Source organism: Cololabis saira, chromosome 14 (genome assembly GCF_033807715.1).
Source record: "Cololabis saira isolate AMF1-May2022 chromosome 14, fColSai1.1, whole genome shotgun sequence".
Lineage (NCBI taxonomy): Eukaryota > Metazoa > Chordata > Actinopteri > Beloniformes > Belonidae > Cololabis > Cololabis saira.
The window spans coordinates 13,759,465-13,775,224 of record NC_084600.1 but is presented as its reverse complement, the minus strand read 5'-3'; the positions used below and the strand labels follow the sequence as shown (position 1 = coordinate 13,775,224).

The window sequence follows — 15,760 nt, the reverse complement described above, 5'->3', positions numbered from 1 at the left end:
TTGAAACGCGGAAGAGGGGATACAGAAAGCTGAAATCAACTGGATTTCTCTGATTTCTCTCGGATTAATCTGTGGTTTGTGGTCACAATGACGGAGTGGTGTCCCATAGCGAGCCGCTACGACCCGCTGAAGGCCGGCAGCATCGACGGCACCGACGTGGAGCCGCACGACCGCGCCGTGTGGAGGGCCATGGGGGCCCGGTACCGGCCCAACAAGGGCGTGCGCGGCGACCCGCAGCTCACGCTGTTCGTGTCCCGCCTGAACCCGCAGACCGGCGAGGAGCGGCTGCGACAGGTCTTCTCCCAGTACGGGGACGTGCGGCGGGTCCGGCTGGTGCGGGACGTGGTGACCCGCTTCTCCAAGAGATACGCCTTCATAGAGTACAAGGAGGCGCGGGCCCTGGCGAGGGCCCGCAGAGACGCACACAAGCTGCTGGTGGACCAGCACGAGGTGAATGAATGAATGAATGACACAAGCTGCTGGTGGACCAGCACGAGGTGAATGGATGGATGAATGAATGAATGAATGAATGAATGAATGAATGACACAAGCTGCTGGTGGACCAGCACGAGGTGAATGAATGAATGAATGACACAAGCTGCTGGTGGACCAGCACGAGGTGAATGAATGAATGAATGAATGAATGAATGAATGAATGAATGAATGACACAAGCTGCTGGTGGACCAGCACGAGGTGAATGAATGAATGAATGACACAAGCTGCTGGTGGACCAGCACGAGGTGAATGAATGAATGAATGAATGACACAAGCTGCTGGTGGACCAGCACGAGGTGAATGAATGAATGAATGACACAAGCTGCTGGTGGACCAGCACGAGGTGAATGGATGAATGAATGAATGAATGACACAAGCTGCTGGTGGACCAGCACGAGGTGAATGAATGAATGACACAAGCTGCTGGTGGACCAGCACGAGGTGAATGGATGAATGAATGAATGAATGACACAAGCTGCTGGTGGACCAGCACGAGGTGAATGAATGAATGAATGAATGACACAAGCTGCTGGTGGACCAGCACGAGGTGAATGAATGAATGAATGGCACAAGCTGCTGGTGGACCAGCACGAGGTGAATGAATGAATGAATGAATGAATGACACAAGCTGCTGGTGGACCAGCACGAGGTGAATGAATGAATGAATGAATGAATGACACAAGCTGCTGGTGGACCAGCACGAGGTGAATGAATGAATGAATGACACAAGCTGCTGGTGGACCAGCACGAGGTGAATGAATGAATGAATGACACAAGCTGCTGGTGGACCAGCACAAGGTGAATGGATGAATGAATGAATGACAAGCTGCTGGTGGACCAGCACGAGGTGAATGGATGAATCAATGAATGAATGAATGAATGACACAAGCTGCTGGTGGACCAGCACGAGGTGAATGGATGAATGAATGAATGACACAAGCTGCTGGTGGACCAGCACGAGGTGAATGGATGAATGAATGGATGACACAAGCTGCTGGTGGACCAGCACGAGGTGAATGGATGAATGGATGACACAAGCTGCTGGTGGACCAGCACGAGGTGAATGGATGAATGAATGACACAAGCTGCTGGTGGATCAGCACGAGGTGAATGGATGAATTAATTAATACCAGCACGAAGTGAATGGATGAATTAATTAATACCAGCACGAAGTGAATGGATTAATTAATTAATACCAGCACGAGGTGAATGGATTAATTAATTAATACCAGCACGAGGTGAATGGATTAATTAATTAATACCAGCACGAGGTGAATGAATGGAGCTTAATGCAACATGAACATATATAAAATTTCACATTTCAAACATGTAAACCATGTTAGTTTCGCTTACTTCGTCGGCCGGAAGTGACGTGACGATATATAAAACGATTTAATATATATATATATATATATATATATATATATTAATAACTGTGTGTGTGTGTGTGTGTGTGTGTGTGTGTGTGTGTGTGTGTGTGTGTGTGTGTGTATATAATTTATAAATAAAAACAAATCAACAAGCCTCACAGGCAACCAAAACATGTTCAAAAGGATTAGGAGGAAGTGGTAGATGTAAACCTAACCCTTATTTAGCTTATCATCGTCAGCAATTGACTTTTACAAAATCTTATCCCAATGTGGAATAACTTTAACGAAAATAGAAAATATTGTGTTTTAACTTTAGTGTAAATATTATACTATTGCTGTACTTCCAGTATTAATTCTCATGTAAATAAATATATTCTACATTATCATTATATGCATATATGTATTGTATACACAATAACATACATATATATGAGGTGCCGTGAGGGACATAATTCTGAATTAGTGTTCATAAACGCATATGAAATCCAAAACCTTTTATACACACAGGTGAAATGCTCTTACACATACAACTGGAAATTTTCATAAACACATATGAAATCCAACTCTTTTACACACTATACTGAAAACTTCTCACACTCACTTGTGAAATCTCTCATACACACAGGTGAAATGCTCTTATACATACAACTGGAAATGTATCCACTCACAAACACAACTGAAAATCTTCTCACAAACACAACTGAAAATCTTCTCACACACAGTGGTGAAATCTTCTCACAAACACAACTGAAAATCTTCTCACACACAGTGGTGAAATCTTCTCACAGACACAACTGAAAATTTCAGTAGAAACGGAAGTCATTTCAGTAGAAACGGAAGTCATTTCAGTAGAAACGGACGTCATTTCAGTAGAAACGGAAGTGGGTTGTTTAGCGCGATTTTTTTTTTTTTTTTCCTGGCAGTTATTTTGACTGATTGATATAGCAATATCTTCTCAGCAGCATACAACAACTCTGACTGAAGAAAGAACTTTACTCAATAATATTAGCTTCAGCAGAGACTGCTGGATGAGCCTCACGTCACTTTTCCCATCACGGTGTTCTGTTTGATGCTACCCGTCGAGAAATGCTACTTTGTGGTTCTGCGCCATGATTGATTCACATGAGCAACATTAAGTCTAATAAAGTTCCTAAATGTCGGTTTCCATTATTTTTATATTAATTGCCCAGCCATAGTGCTTTTATTGTATTATTAATTTAAATGAATGTATATCTTTAATTTGTTTGTGCGAGTGCGAGTCCTGCAGTAGGTGGGCACATTTTGAATGTATCCACTATGACAAAGTCCCACATTATAAGTGCCAGAAAAGTGGCTAACTACTCTGTTTGGCATTTTGTTGTTGTTTGTGTTTGTTAACTTTTATTTATTATTGTTATTATGTTATTAAATGTAATTTTCTGAACTTAGCACTCTTCTTTTGAAACGACAAATTGAGACAATTTGTTTGTTTGTGTGCCTTTACTTTTATTTCTTATTATTTTATACTTATTATCAATCCAAAAATAGTGATCACAAAATTGATAAATTGGGGGGTGTAAGTATGCTGACATTCATCCTGCAGTGGCAGTGAGGTGATTAGTATCTTACCTGAATGCATTAAGTGACGGGAGCATTATTTGATAGGATGTTACTGGACTATCAAATTATGCTACCATTAAATAGATTTAACATGGATGATATGGGATGTTGAGTATTTGATCCTTCAAAATACACTACCCATGACATGAATTGCATTACACTTTGTGAACATTATATGATAAATGGAAAAATAAAAAACTATGTTATCGCTTTATTTGATATTCATTCCGTTATTGGCCTTTATTTAACCAGGCAGGTCATTAAGAACACATTTTTATTTACAATGAGGGCCTGGCAAGAGACAAGGACCACTTGGGGAAAAAGGACGTGGGCTAGGGAGTAAAACAGTAAAATTGTAGCTCTACAAAGGTAGAAAACCATTAGGTAGCATTTTTTGATATGGTAGCAAGAATCGATAGACAGACGCTATCGGTTTATGCGGTGGTAGCATTTTTCGACGAAGCAGCAGAAATCGACAGAACAGCGGCAGCGGCAGCTTTCTGCCAGTATATATCCATGTGCGAAAGCACTTTTGGGTTTGATAACGTGGTGTGCATCCTCTCAAAACTGTAGTTGTTGCCGTTGCGGGATGCTATGCTATGACGCAGCTGCTGTGATGGGAAAAGTGATGTGCGGCTCATCCAGCACACCTGCACCGATCTGCACTCGCAGTCACCGGGGGGGGGGCGGGGCTGTAGCCCCGCAGTTGTAACACCTAACAGGGTCCTTATAGTCTCTGCTGAAGCTAATATATTATTCAGTAAAGCTGTTGCTTCAGTCAGAGTTGTTGTATGCTGCTGAGAAGATATTGCTATATCAATCAGTCAAAATAACTGCCAGAAAAAAAAAAAATCGCGCTAAACAACTCACTTCCGTTTCTACTGAAATGACGTCCGTTTCTACTGAAATGACTTCCGTTTCTACTGAAATGACTTCCGTTTCTACTGAAATGACTTCCGTTTCTACTGAAATTTTCAGTTGTGTCTGTGAGAAGATTTCACCACTGTGTGTGAGAAGATTTTCAGTTGTGTTTGTGAGAAGATTTTCAGTAGTGTTTATGAACATTTCCAGTTGTATGTATAAGAGCATTTCACCTGTGTGTCTGAGAGATTTCACAAGTGAGTGTGAGAAGTTTTCAGTATAGTGTGTAAAAGGTTTTGGATTTCATATGTGTTTATGAACATTTCCAGTTGTATGTGTAAGAGCATTTCACCTGTGTGTATAAAAGGTTTTGGATTTCATATGTGTTTATGAACACTAATTCAGAATTATGTCCCTCACGGCACCTCATACATATAGATACACATGCATACATACACCTACGCATACACACATATGGCGCTTTTGCATTAGTCTCACTTCTTCCCGGTTCTACCCGCTATGGCCCCGTTTTGCGCTTTCGCACTAGGGCTGAGACGGGTAAAGCCGCTCCAAGTCGGTACTTTTTTCTGTAACCATTTCAGCCAGGTTCTTAGCGGGCTGAGAAGGGACTATTTCTGAGGTCACCACCCTCCTCGCCACTGATTGGTCGGGGGGCGGGGACGTCACCACCCTCCGCGCCTCTGATTGGTCGGGGGGCGGGGCCGTCAGACGTTTGAATCAGGAAGCGGGAGTCAGAGCGAGGCGACCCGCGGCTCGCGGCGATTTTATTATAAAGCACAAAACGTCTGTTTGGTGATCCAACTCTGAGGTGCAGATGTTTATAAACCTGGTGGCTGTCGAGAAAAAATTTAAAATTAAAAAAGCGATGTAGACGGGCTGTTTTACTCTCAGCCGCTCCGGCTCCAGCTGATTTCTGATCAGCGCTGACGTGAACAAAGGTGTTGCGCAATCGAGTACGTCACAGCAGCTTCACCCAAACCTGCCCGCTTCTCCCCTGGCAGTGCGAAAACACACAGTGGAACCGTGTAAAGCCGCGCCAAGCCGAGTCGGGCCAAGTAAGTCCTAGTGCAAAAGCGGCAATACTGTACATATACAACATACTTACATCCTCGCATACCTACGTAACGGTACACACATACACATACATACTATACCAACCATATAGTACACACATACATACTACTACATACTATACCGACCATATCATTGTTAATGCCATGCAGGTGTTCGTGGACCTGGAGCAGGAGCGGACCCTGCGGGGCTGGGTGCCGCGGCGGCTCGGCGGCGGCCTGGGGGGCAAGAAGGAGTCCGGCCAGCTGCGCTTTGGCGGCCGGGACCGGCCCTTCCGCAAACCCATCAACCTGGGAGCCGGTCCGGCCACGGAGTGGGCAGGGGACGGGGCCCGGGGCTGGGCCAGGGAGGACCGGGACAGGGACAGGGACAGGGACCGGGACCGGGTACGACACAGGGAGCCCGAGTGGGGCGGCAGAGACAGGAGAGAGTACCGGGACAGAGACAGAGACAGAGACAGGGACGACCGCCGGCACCGGGACCGGAGATGACGTGGTGGTGCAAGAAATCATCCTCTTTGAAGAAGAAAGTGGGACATCAGAACTCTGGACTGATCATAGCTCGATCAGACTGATCGTAGCTCGACTATTGACCGTAGCTCGATCAAACTGACCATAGCTCGTGGTGCACAGAGAGACAATGCAACTTGTCAGTTTTACTGTTTCATGGTTTGGTTCATTCATACAGTGTTGATATTGTTTATGCGCCTTTCACTTGTTTGACAAACAATTGCATATACTTAAAGCAGCTTAAAACCGTAGCGTCACCATTTCCTGTTTTAAATTATTGAGGAATTTTCTAAAATGATATACTTTAGTTTAAAGATCTAAAACTTTGAGGAGGGTGTGTTCAGTACCAAATACCTGCGTTTATATTGTATATGTTCTGTTATTTCTAGAAGGGTGCTGCTCAAGTGTTTGTTGCTTCTTGAGGTTTTATTACTGAACTTTTTTCCCCATTTAAACTGAATTTTTTTTTTCATCCTTGATATAATTAGAAAGCCATCTAGAGTTCCTGGCAGGCCTGGGGAAGGCATCCAAATGTAACATTCAGGTTCAAAATAAAAGGCCTGTTCCTGGGAGGAGGCGGCGTTGACCGTCACACCCGGCTGTAAATGTTTGTTTCAGGCACACGAGAGCAAGAGTTTTCACTTTTCAGGAGATTTCAGGTTACGTGTCTGTATTTTATAATACAGCTTTTCCAAGGCACCTTTTCTGTGTAAATGTAAAGAGATAAAAATATGCATGAATAAAAACATTTTTTGTTAAAATGTTTGAGAGCATTCATATTTCATATGTTTTTATTGCCACTTGTGTGGAAAAGAAGAAGAAGTGTGTGTGTGTGTGTATATGTATATGTATATGTATATGTATATGTATATATATATATATATATATATATATATATATTGGGGCTGATTTTCCTCGAGCTTTTGAGGAGGTAGGAGGTTTAACATCTTGGTCCTTTTTATTATATTTTGAACTGTCTAAAAGAGCTTCTAGATTCTGATTTAGCTTCCCGGCTGTCAGTGGACCCGAGGTAGGATACATCCTGGAGAGGTTATCAGTCCATCGCAGGGTGACGTCTAACTGATGTTTGGTGCTGGTTGAATTTACATGGAACCTCAAAAGCTTCCTAAGGTGAGATGTTAATAGTAACAAAGTGTTTTCTCTCAGAAACCTGGATTGAACTGCTTGAATTAATTAAGCCTCATGCATTATTTAATATTCCTCATGGATTTGTTTTAACCTGTTTAGTAGCTAATGTGTCTGAACCGAGGATAATGAAGTTGAAGCAAAAAGATGCCATAAAAGCTCTAAAAACCGATGTTTTTTCCTGTTAATCTGTTAAATCCTGTGTTAAAACATCTGAGCAAAAAAAGCTCGGACTAATTGAAATATTACGGACCTCCAAATAGAAAACACCAAAAAGTGTAAAGGTGTATAAAGTGTGACACTTTTGAGAAGTTTATTCGGTAATTATATATTACATCGTCGTAATCGTCGAGTCTGAGGTCACCTCGCCGCCGAAAGCTTGTTCTTGGATAAGCATATTATTTATGTGTTTGACCTCAGAGTAAATAAATACTCAGAGTTCAGGTTTGGTTGCCTGGATGAAGCTCCGCTCAGCCTGCCGGGTCTCAGGGGGGTCGTGACAGGCCAGCCCGGGAAGGCCTCTCGTTGGATGGTGTTGAACTCAATCCTGCGTATCAGAACACACACACACGTGTGTATCAGAACTAGGGCTGGGCGATATGGACCAAAAGTCATATCTCAATATTTTCTAGCTGAATGGCGATACTCGATATATATCGATATTTTTTTCTGTGCCATAATTGGGGTTTCCCCCAAAGCATTATAGCATAGCATCTCTGTTAGCTTCATTTTTTTCTGAGGCAAACCCTTAAAAAAACTGTTTTAATACAATACCTCGTGCCAAATGTCACACAGGTTCCTTTATTAACAGAGGTCTGCACAATATCAAAATGTATAAAACAAATGAAATAAAAATAAACTGCCTGCATATATAGAATAAAAATGCTTCTTGAATAAAATAAAACAAATATCCCTTTCCTGCATAACAATTAAATTAAGATACACTGTGCAATTAATACAATGTAGACAGTAACAGGCAGACTTTTCCACTGAGATTGACAGTTGTGCAAATAAAACATTTGTGCAAATCTCAAATAACATTCAAGTCAATTTGTCACAAAATAAGCTATATCAAAATCATAAAAAAAAGCTATATCGATATAAACGATATTGTCTCGTACCATATCGCGTTTGAAAATATATCGATATATATTAAAATCTCGATATATCGCCCAGCCCTAATCAGAACACACACCCACATACGTATGAGTCCTGCACACAGGGCTGCAGGTCACTGTGATGTCTGTCAGCTAACGCCCTCTCACCTGAAGGCGGGGTTGATGCCGATGTTGTCGGGTTGTGGGCGGGCCGGCGTTCCCCTCCTGCAGCGGGGGGGCGGAGCAGGGAAATCCTCCTGATACTGAGACTTCATCTCTGCTGCTCCGTGTCCATTGTTTGCAGTCGCTGAAGTTGTGTGGTCGTGGTCGGCTCCTTGCTCATCATCCCGTGGTCGGCTGCTCCCTATGCGGCTTCCTTTTCCTCTTGTGTAGCTTGAGGATGTGGGCGGAGGATGGAGGGATTCCTGCCGAGTCCTTTGGGTGGTACAGGGACCTGAAAGATAACCAGAACCTCTTTAAGGATCTTTCACAAACAGTGAAATATCCTGTAATACACTCAATCTTTACCCATTCTTCCTTTAAAGGGATTGTGACATGAAAAACACATTTTTCTTGATTTTTTGTGTTTTGTTGGGTGTCTTGACATCAATTACACCCAAAAAACAACAAACTTTTAACATTCAGTGTATTGTGTGCTTTCTGGGATTTTCCGCATAACTATGCAAAAACGGCGCACCTGGTTTGGTGGCGGATCGTTACGTAACGATCCGCTAAATCACCGCCCCCTCCACCCAGCTCCCTGCCTCCTCTCCTCTCCAGCGCACCATAAAGGCTGATTTATGGTTCCGCGTTACACCGACGCAGAGCCTACGGCGTAGGGTTACGCGGCGACGCGCAACATACGCTGAACCCTACGGCGAAGGCTCTGCGTCGATTTAACGCGGAACCATAAATCAGGCTTAACACGGAGCTGTTTAGAGCCTCTTCTGTTCTAATCACCGGAGGAAAACTGCTAAGAAGACCCGCGGCCACTGACTGGACTTAAGATAAGGGGACAGTGCTGCTTGCATGCCTTTATTTTTATGATTGTTTGCTGTGGTTCTCCCTGCTGCTCTTCCGTGCATGCTTCGCCTGTCGCTCCGACGCCGCTGTGAGCGTATGGCTGGAGGAGGAGGAGGTTTGGAGGAGGAGCGGAGCAATGATTGACAGGAAAGGGGGGAAAGGAAGCATTTTTCACGGCGCAAAAAAACACTGTAATAAAAAGCCAGGAAAAGAGTACTAAGAGTGAAGTTTTTCTTGTTACACTCTTTTAGACACATTTGAGGGATGTTGGCCAAGACTTTTAATAGTGTTAAAAGCATGTTAAAAATGATGTCACAATACCTTTAACCAAGTTCTGTACATGAAGCTATAAATCCATATGAACTTGTACCCATTATACGTTGTTTGTTACTCAGTTTCTTGATCAGTTTGGGGAATATATACAGTTTTACTGAGTATATTTTTCTTCTTTTATTATTTTGAGTTCAGAAAAAGGCTAAATTGAAGGTCTTAAAAAATATTTAGCTCCATTTTAGTGACAAGGCAATTATTTTACAACTTAAAAACAAGGAAAAGCTGCTATGAAGGGTTTCATGGCCAGTTGTGCGGTATTCCTTTGTTATTTCTTCATCAGACAGATTCATCTAGTTGATGCCAAATGTGTTGTTTGAATTTTAAATTTGTTGCTGGGAACGCAGAACATGGGATCAAAGAAGCTCTTAGGATGAGTGCAAATTAACTGACTCGTGGGGGAAATAAGCTATTAGTTTGATAGCAGGGACATTAGAAGGAAATATATAGATGCATTTGTGAACCCGGCGACGTAAATTACCCAGCATGTCCACAGAACAGAGACAAACGATCGCAGGGTCATTTCCCTCGTTAACAGAAATGTATTCAAAATATCCGGCCGAGGCGAGAACGCTCTGCAAAGACGGCCGTGAAAAGAAGACCTAACAAAAGTGAACAAGGGCAGATACACAAGTTCAAGGCAAATCCGAAATAAAACTCTGAGAGGGTAGAGGGAACGTTTGGCCAAGAAGCGTGCGAAAATATCAGAGCAGAGTTTTCTTTGTACGGATGAAGATAAGAAGATAAGAACAAGATTCACTTTTATGAGAAGAAGAAGATCTAGAAAAGCTCCTGACATCATCTATAAAACACACACAGGTTGTTTAACGGGGAGAATATTCATGGTGTCGGCAGGGACTGGTCTTTACTGGTGTCTACAGGTGTCTACTGGTGTTTACTGTTGTCTACTGGTCTCTACTGGTGTCTACCGGTGTTTACCGGTGTCTACTGGTGTCTACTAGTGTCTACTGGTGTCTACTGGTGTCTACTGGTGTCTACTGGTGTCTACTGGTGTCTACTAGTGTCTACTGGTGTCTACTGGTGTTTACTGTTGTCTACTGGTCTCTACTGGTGTCTACTAGTGTCTACTGGTGTCTACTGGTGTCTACTGGTGTCTACTGGTGTCTACTGGTGTCTACTGGTGTCTACCGGTGTTTACCGGTGTCTACTGGTGTCTACTAGTGTCTACTGGTGTCTACTGGTGTCTACTGGTGTCTACCGGTGTTTACCGGTGTCTACTGGTGTCTACTAGTGTCTACTGGTGTCTACTGGTGTCTACTGGTGTCTACTGGTGTCTACTGGTGTCTAGTAGTGTCTACTGGTGTCTACTGGTGTCTACTGGTGTCTACTAGTGTCTACTGGTGTCTACTGGTGTCTACTGGTGTCTACTGGTGTTTACTGGTGTCTACTGGTCTCTACTAGTGTCTACTGGTGTTTACTGGTGTTTACTGGTGTTTACTGGTGTTTACTGGTGTCTACTGGTGTCTACTGGTGTTTACTGGTGTTTACTAGTGTCTACTAGTGTCTACCGGTGTCTACTAGTGTCTACTGGTGTTTACTGTTGTCTACTGGTCTCTACTGGTGTCTACCGGTGTTTACCGGTGTCTACTGGTGTCTACTAGTGTCTACTGGTGTCTACTGGTGTCTACTGGTGTCTACTGGTGTCTACTAGTGTCTACTGGTGTCTACTGGTGTCTACTGGTGTCTACTAGTGTCTACCGGTGTCTACTAGTGTCTACTGGTGTTTACTGGTGTCTACTGGTCTCTACTAGTGTCTACTGGTGTTTACTGGTGTTTACTGGTGTTTACTGGTGTTTACTGGTGTCTACTGGTGTCTACTGGTGTTTACTGGTGTTTACTGGTGTCTACTGGTGTCTACTGGTGTTTACTGGTGTTTACTGGTGTCTACTGGTGTCTACTGGTGTCTACTGGTGTTTACTGGTGTTTACTGGTGTTTACTGGTGTCTACTGGTGTCTACTGGTGTTTACTGGTGTCTACTGGTGTTTACTGGTGTTTACTGGTGTCTACTGGTGTTTACTGGTGTCTACTGGTGTCTACTGGTGTCTACTGGTGTCTACTGGTGTTTACTGGTGTCTACTGGTGTTTACTGGTGTTTACTGGTGCCTACTGGTGTTTACTGGTGTTTACTGGTGTCTACTGGTGTTTACTGGTGTTCACTGGTGTTCACTGGTGATGCACCAGAGGAGAGAGGAAACTCTCTCTGTCTATCTTTCTTTCTGTCTTTCTTTCTTTCTCTTTCTGTCATTTCTTGTTTCTTTCCTCTCTTTCTGTCTTTCTTTCTCTGTCTTTCTTCAAGGAAAATGTAAGTCAGCCATTTACTTCCAAAAGACCCAGATAGAGTAAGAAATGACAGCGTAAAAACAGGTCGAGAAAACAATTAATATTTAGTTTTTGTTAATTTTCAAATTAAATGTAAGACTCTTAATAAGAAGTTCATCATCTTGAAGATATGTAATTCCCAAATATTTCGATCAATTCGAATAAGAACATCCTAAAATTAAAGGTATTATCCATGATTTTGGAGAGCTTGCAAGATTTGAAAGTGGCACCTCCTCTAAGCCCCGCCCCCTCCTCCCCCTCCCAGCTTTAATCCTGTAAAAACTCTAACCAATCCGTTTCATTCGGTCCGAATGAAACGGATTGGTCCAGGACCAGAGGCTTGGCCGGGGGGGAAAGAACCAATCAGATGCCTTCATGCCGCCCACGCCCCCCCCAACCCCTCCCACCCTGTCCCATGCGTGCACTCGCTTCCAGCCCGACGTGTCCACTTCCCACGGGTCCTCCTGGGCTCACAGTGTCCCAGTGTAACCCCCCCCCCCCCTCCCCTCTGCCACGGACCCCCAGTATGTAGTTATTATGTAGTTATTTCCAGAGCAGCTCGGTCCCGCTGTGTGTGAGAGCGGGGAGCAGAGCGGTCCGGGCTGCTGCTGCAGGACTCTCCGTCCAGCAGCAGCAGCAGCCCGCGGGGACACGTGAAGAGCCGCAGCAGCTCCGGCTCGGAAGCAGTATGGGGGTCCGTGGGGATGGAGGCGTCTCCATCCCGGCGAGAGCGGAGAGCGCCGGTGCGGCTGGCGGAGCGCTGCGGTGCCGTGCAGGCTCTGTTGCCACAGGGTACGCCATATTCCGTAGGGTACGCCGTAGCCTACGCCGTAGCCGACGCCGTAGCCTACGCCGTAGCCTACGCCGTAGCTGTGGCTCTAGAGCCTGCAGCGCACCGCCAGCCACTCTCCGCTCTCTGCTCTCCACTCTCGCCGGGATGGAGACGCCGGTGGGCAGGATGCACGTTTGGGTGGGCACAGCCCCCCCCCTGCTCCCCCCTAAAACCGGCCTCGCTTACAGGTGAATGAGACATGGGGTAGTTTAGTTGAAAATGTGCTGTCCAAAATGTCCTGGAAAACTCGACTCCTGCAAATGCGCGTTCCCCAAAGTTGGTGGGGGCGTGGCTTTGGACGGAGCGCTGACGGGAGGGGGAGGAGGGGGCGGGGCTTAGAGGAGGGGCCACTTTCAAATCTTGCTAGCTCTCCAAAATCATGGATAATACCTTTAAAGCTGAGAGGCTGACAATGCTTTTACAATGTAACTTCAATATTGGAAATAAAATAAGTATACAGTTTATATATTTCTGCTGTATAATCAAAGTTTTAGGTTCAGTCTTTATGGATGTTTCTCTGGTCTCTGTTTCCTTATTATTACTGCGGCATGCTTATTACTGAAATATCACAACGTAACTGATTAAAGTAAAACATTAAAGGAAAATAACTCTAAAAGTCACCCGGATGTCTGCTAAACATTAATTATCACCCCCAGTGTGTTATATTTAGCTCTGGGGGATTAGGCAGCAGCAGACCTTTGTCTCTGTGTTGTTGGGGGCGTCTGAAGCAGAAAGCCTCCTGGGTTGTGGTCTCCATCTTTGTGGGGGTGTCCGGGTACAGGAGGAGCCCTAGGAAGGTCACAGAGATGGTGGAACATAAAAATGAAAAAGTGACCTAAAAGGAGCCTCCATAAGACATGAGACTTCTCTTTCTCTTTTGTGTTTCTTTTCTGGTCGACACATGTCTGTGGAGTCGTTCTAGTTAATCAATTACAACTATGATAAACTCATTTTACATTTGCCATCATCTTCATTTGAGTGTTAACTCATGTGATATTGCGTCATCGTCCGAGGTGTCTGGGGGATTTTTCAGTTAAATGAATAATGTGTGTTTTAAAAAGAGAAATCCCCAAGAAACGATGGAGCCCGCAGGCAAAGCCACAAGAGTTGACGTTTCAGTCACGGCTCATTTACTCCGATCACAGTAGAGACGCCTGACGACCGACTCACCCTCACAGGACAGACTTCTGTAATAACACACAAGCTTTTCTTTTTCTTTGGCTGCACTTTCAAAATAAAACGTATCTGCAGTTAAAAAAACAGGAGTACCATCCGATGGTTTCCTATTCATGTAACCAGAAGCTTTCAAATAAATACAACCAGCTTGCTGATGTGAAGCCTAAATACTTATAAGGTGATTTCCTTCCAGGCAGGAGATAACTGAAGAATTTTAAGGTTCTTTTACTGGTTTTTAAGTGTCTTAACGGTCTTGGGCCATCTTATTTATCTGACCTGCTTTTACCGTATCAACCCTCACGGACCCTGAGGTCCTCTGGCACCGGCCTTTTAACCATTCCCCGAACCGGGGCCAAAACCCACGGTGAGGCTGCATTCAGCCATTATGGCCCTTATTTATGGATCAGCCTGCCAGAGAACCTCAGGGCCGCAGAGAACGTTGATATTTTTAAAAGGAGGCTCAAGACACACCTTTTTAGCTTGGCTTTTATCTGATCTCATTTCTTTTCATCTATTTATTGTGTTTCTTTATTTAGCTCTTTTATTTTCTTTAAACCTTTAATCCATTTTTAATGACTTTCATTTTATTTTATGTTATTTATTATTCATCTTAAGCTTTGTATAGATTTCTCTAAACATTTTATACTTTTAGGCATTTTTTACTTTCTTTTCATCTTTTAGTTTTTAGCTCCAGTGTTTCCTCAGGGGGGTCGTCCACATTGGGCCTGCTCTGCCCATGGGGGTGTCGTCATGGGGATCCCTCAGGCCTGGGTAGCTGGGGGTGGGACTCCACCTTCTGTGTGGGGTCTGCCCCGGTCTGTCCGGGTTGGGGGGGGTCTCTGTGGCGATGCTCCTTGTGGTTGTGGTCGGTGATGCCTCTCAGTGTGGACGGCCACCCATAGGTAGTGTTTTCCTAAGTTTAAGTTTAATTATTTTTTTTTATTGAAAATAGCACAACTTTACTTTTGTCTGGGTTCAAAAGTACTTCAAAAGTGGGTCATATTAAAAGCTGCAAACACTTACAGGCTTCAGTGATGGTAGTGAATAATAGTAAATAACAGCATCATCAGCGTTGATGCTTTTGATGTAAACTGAGACCATAATATCTCTTTGCGTCAAACCTGTTGAAACCCGTGAAATGGCAGCGGTGGCTCCTGCATTTTCATCCAGAGGATGACAGAAAAATAAAAAACCATTACTGTTTGTTTAGAATAACACCCTTAGGGATACTAATACAAATATTACGACCCATGGTTTCAAATGGCTTTGATGGATTCATGTATTTTTGCTGCTTCACTGAGGTCCTTCACCACCTCAAGAGCAGTTCTTTTGAGGTCTTTTTCCCTAAAACCAGAATGATATTAATGGAATATCACTGAAATAAAGATCATAATTAAATAAACCTTTGCCAGGATCCCTACATGCCTGTAACCGCTGACCGATGAAGGTTGACCTATTTTAGGATGGGGAGAGCGTAAGTGGATTTCCAGACATTTGGGATGATGGTTAAGTGAAAACTAAGATTAAAGATATACCATTTTTAAAAGTAGAAGTTCAAGTTTATCAGTTTATGTTTCATTGTCTTTATTTACTGGGTAGAATAAGAGCAGGGCAGATAACAGACAACGAATGTGCCTAATGCCACGTTAAATGTTATCTCATGAAGCAGCGAGTGAATGATTTCTGTGTTTTATCTTCATCAGTTGTTGATGAAGATAATGATGAATGATGATAACGATCAAGAGGAGGAGAAGCTTTACCAGCCGCCGTGGGCAGCTCGCCCCTGTAGGGTCGACTGCGCAGAAAGGCTTCGTGGTAGCGACGGGGGTGTCGTATGTGAGCATTTTCAAAGAACATTTTGTCTGAAGAACCTTGGATCACAGGCATC

General features: G+C 43.8%; 2 protein-coding genes across 2 annotated transcripts; one reads left to right on the top strand and one right to left on the bottom strand.

The window, feature by feature from the left end:
* snrnp35 (small nuclear ribonucleoprotein 35 (U11/U12)) lies at window positions 1–6,661 on the top strand. The gene is made up of 2 exons (XM_061740869.1): window positions 1–450; window positions 5,571–6,661. The coding sequence occupies exons 1-2, from the start codon at window positions 88–90 to the stop codon at window positions 5,907–5,909; spliced, it is 702 nt and encodes a 233-aa protein (XP_061596853.1). The 5' UTR covers window positions 1–87; the 3' UTR covers window positions 5,910–6,661.
* Window positions 6,662–7,396: 735 nt separating this feature from the next.
* Window positions 7,397–15,760, bottom strand: si:dkeyp-69c1.9 (uncharacterized). The gene is made up of 4 exons (XM_061740868.1): window positions 15,633–15,760; window positions 13,393–13,485; window positions 8,339–8,624; window positions 7,397–7,620 (listed from the first exon to the last, which is right to left on the bottom strand). The coding sequence occupies exons 1-4, from the start codon at window positions 15,757–15,759 to the stop codon at window positions 7,476–7,478; spliced, it is 651 nt and encodes a 216-aa protein (XP_061596852.1). The 5' UTR covers window position 15,760; the 3' UTR covers window positions 7,397–7,475.

Excerpts from the sequence above, each read along its gene's own strand:
- snrnp35 (XM_061740869.1), top strand. The coding sequence starts at position 88 with ATGACGGAGTGGTGTCCCATAGCGAGCCGCTACGACCCGCTGAAGGCC. Across the intron at positions 451-5,570 it reads TGCTGGTGGACCAGCACGAG|GTGTTCGTGGACCTGGAGCA; the intron begins GTGAATGAATGA and ends AATGCCATGCAG.
- si:dkeyp-69c1.9 (XM_061740868.1), bottom strand. The coding sequence starts at position 15,759 with ATGCCTGTGATCCAAGGTTCTTCAGACAAAATGTTCTTTGAAAATGCT. Across the intron at positions 13,486-15,632 it reads CGAGCTGCCCACGGCGGCTG|GGCTCCTCCTGTACCCGGAC; the intron begins GTAAAGCTTCTC and ends TGACCTTCCTAG. Across the intron at positions 7,621-8,338 it reads GGCATCAACCCCGCCTTCAG|GATTGAGTTCAACACCATCC; the intron begins GTGAGAGGGCGT and ends TCTGATACGCAG.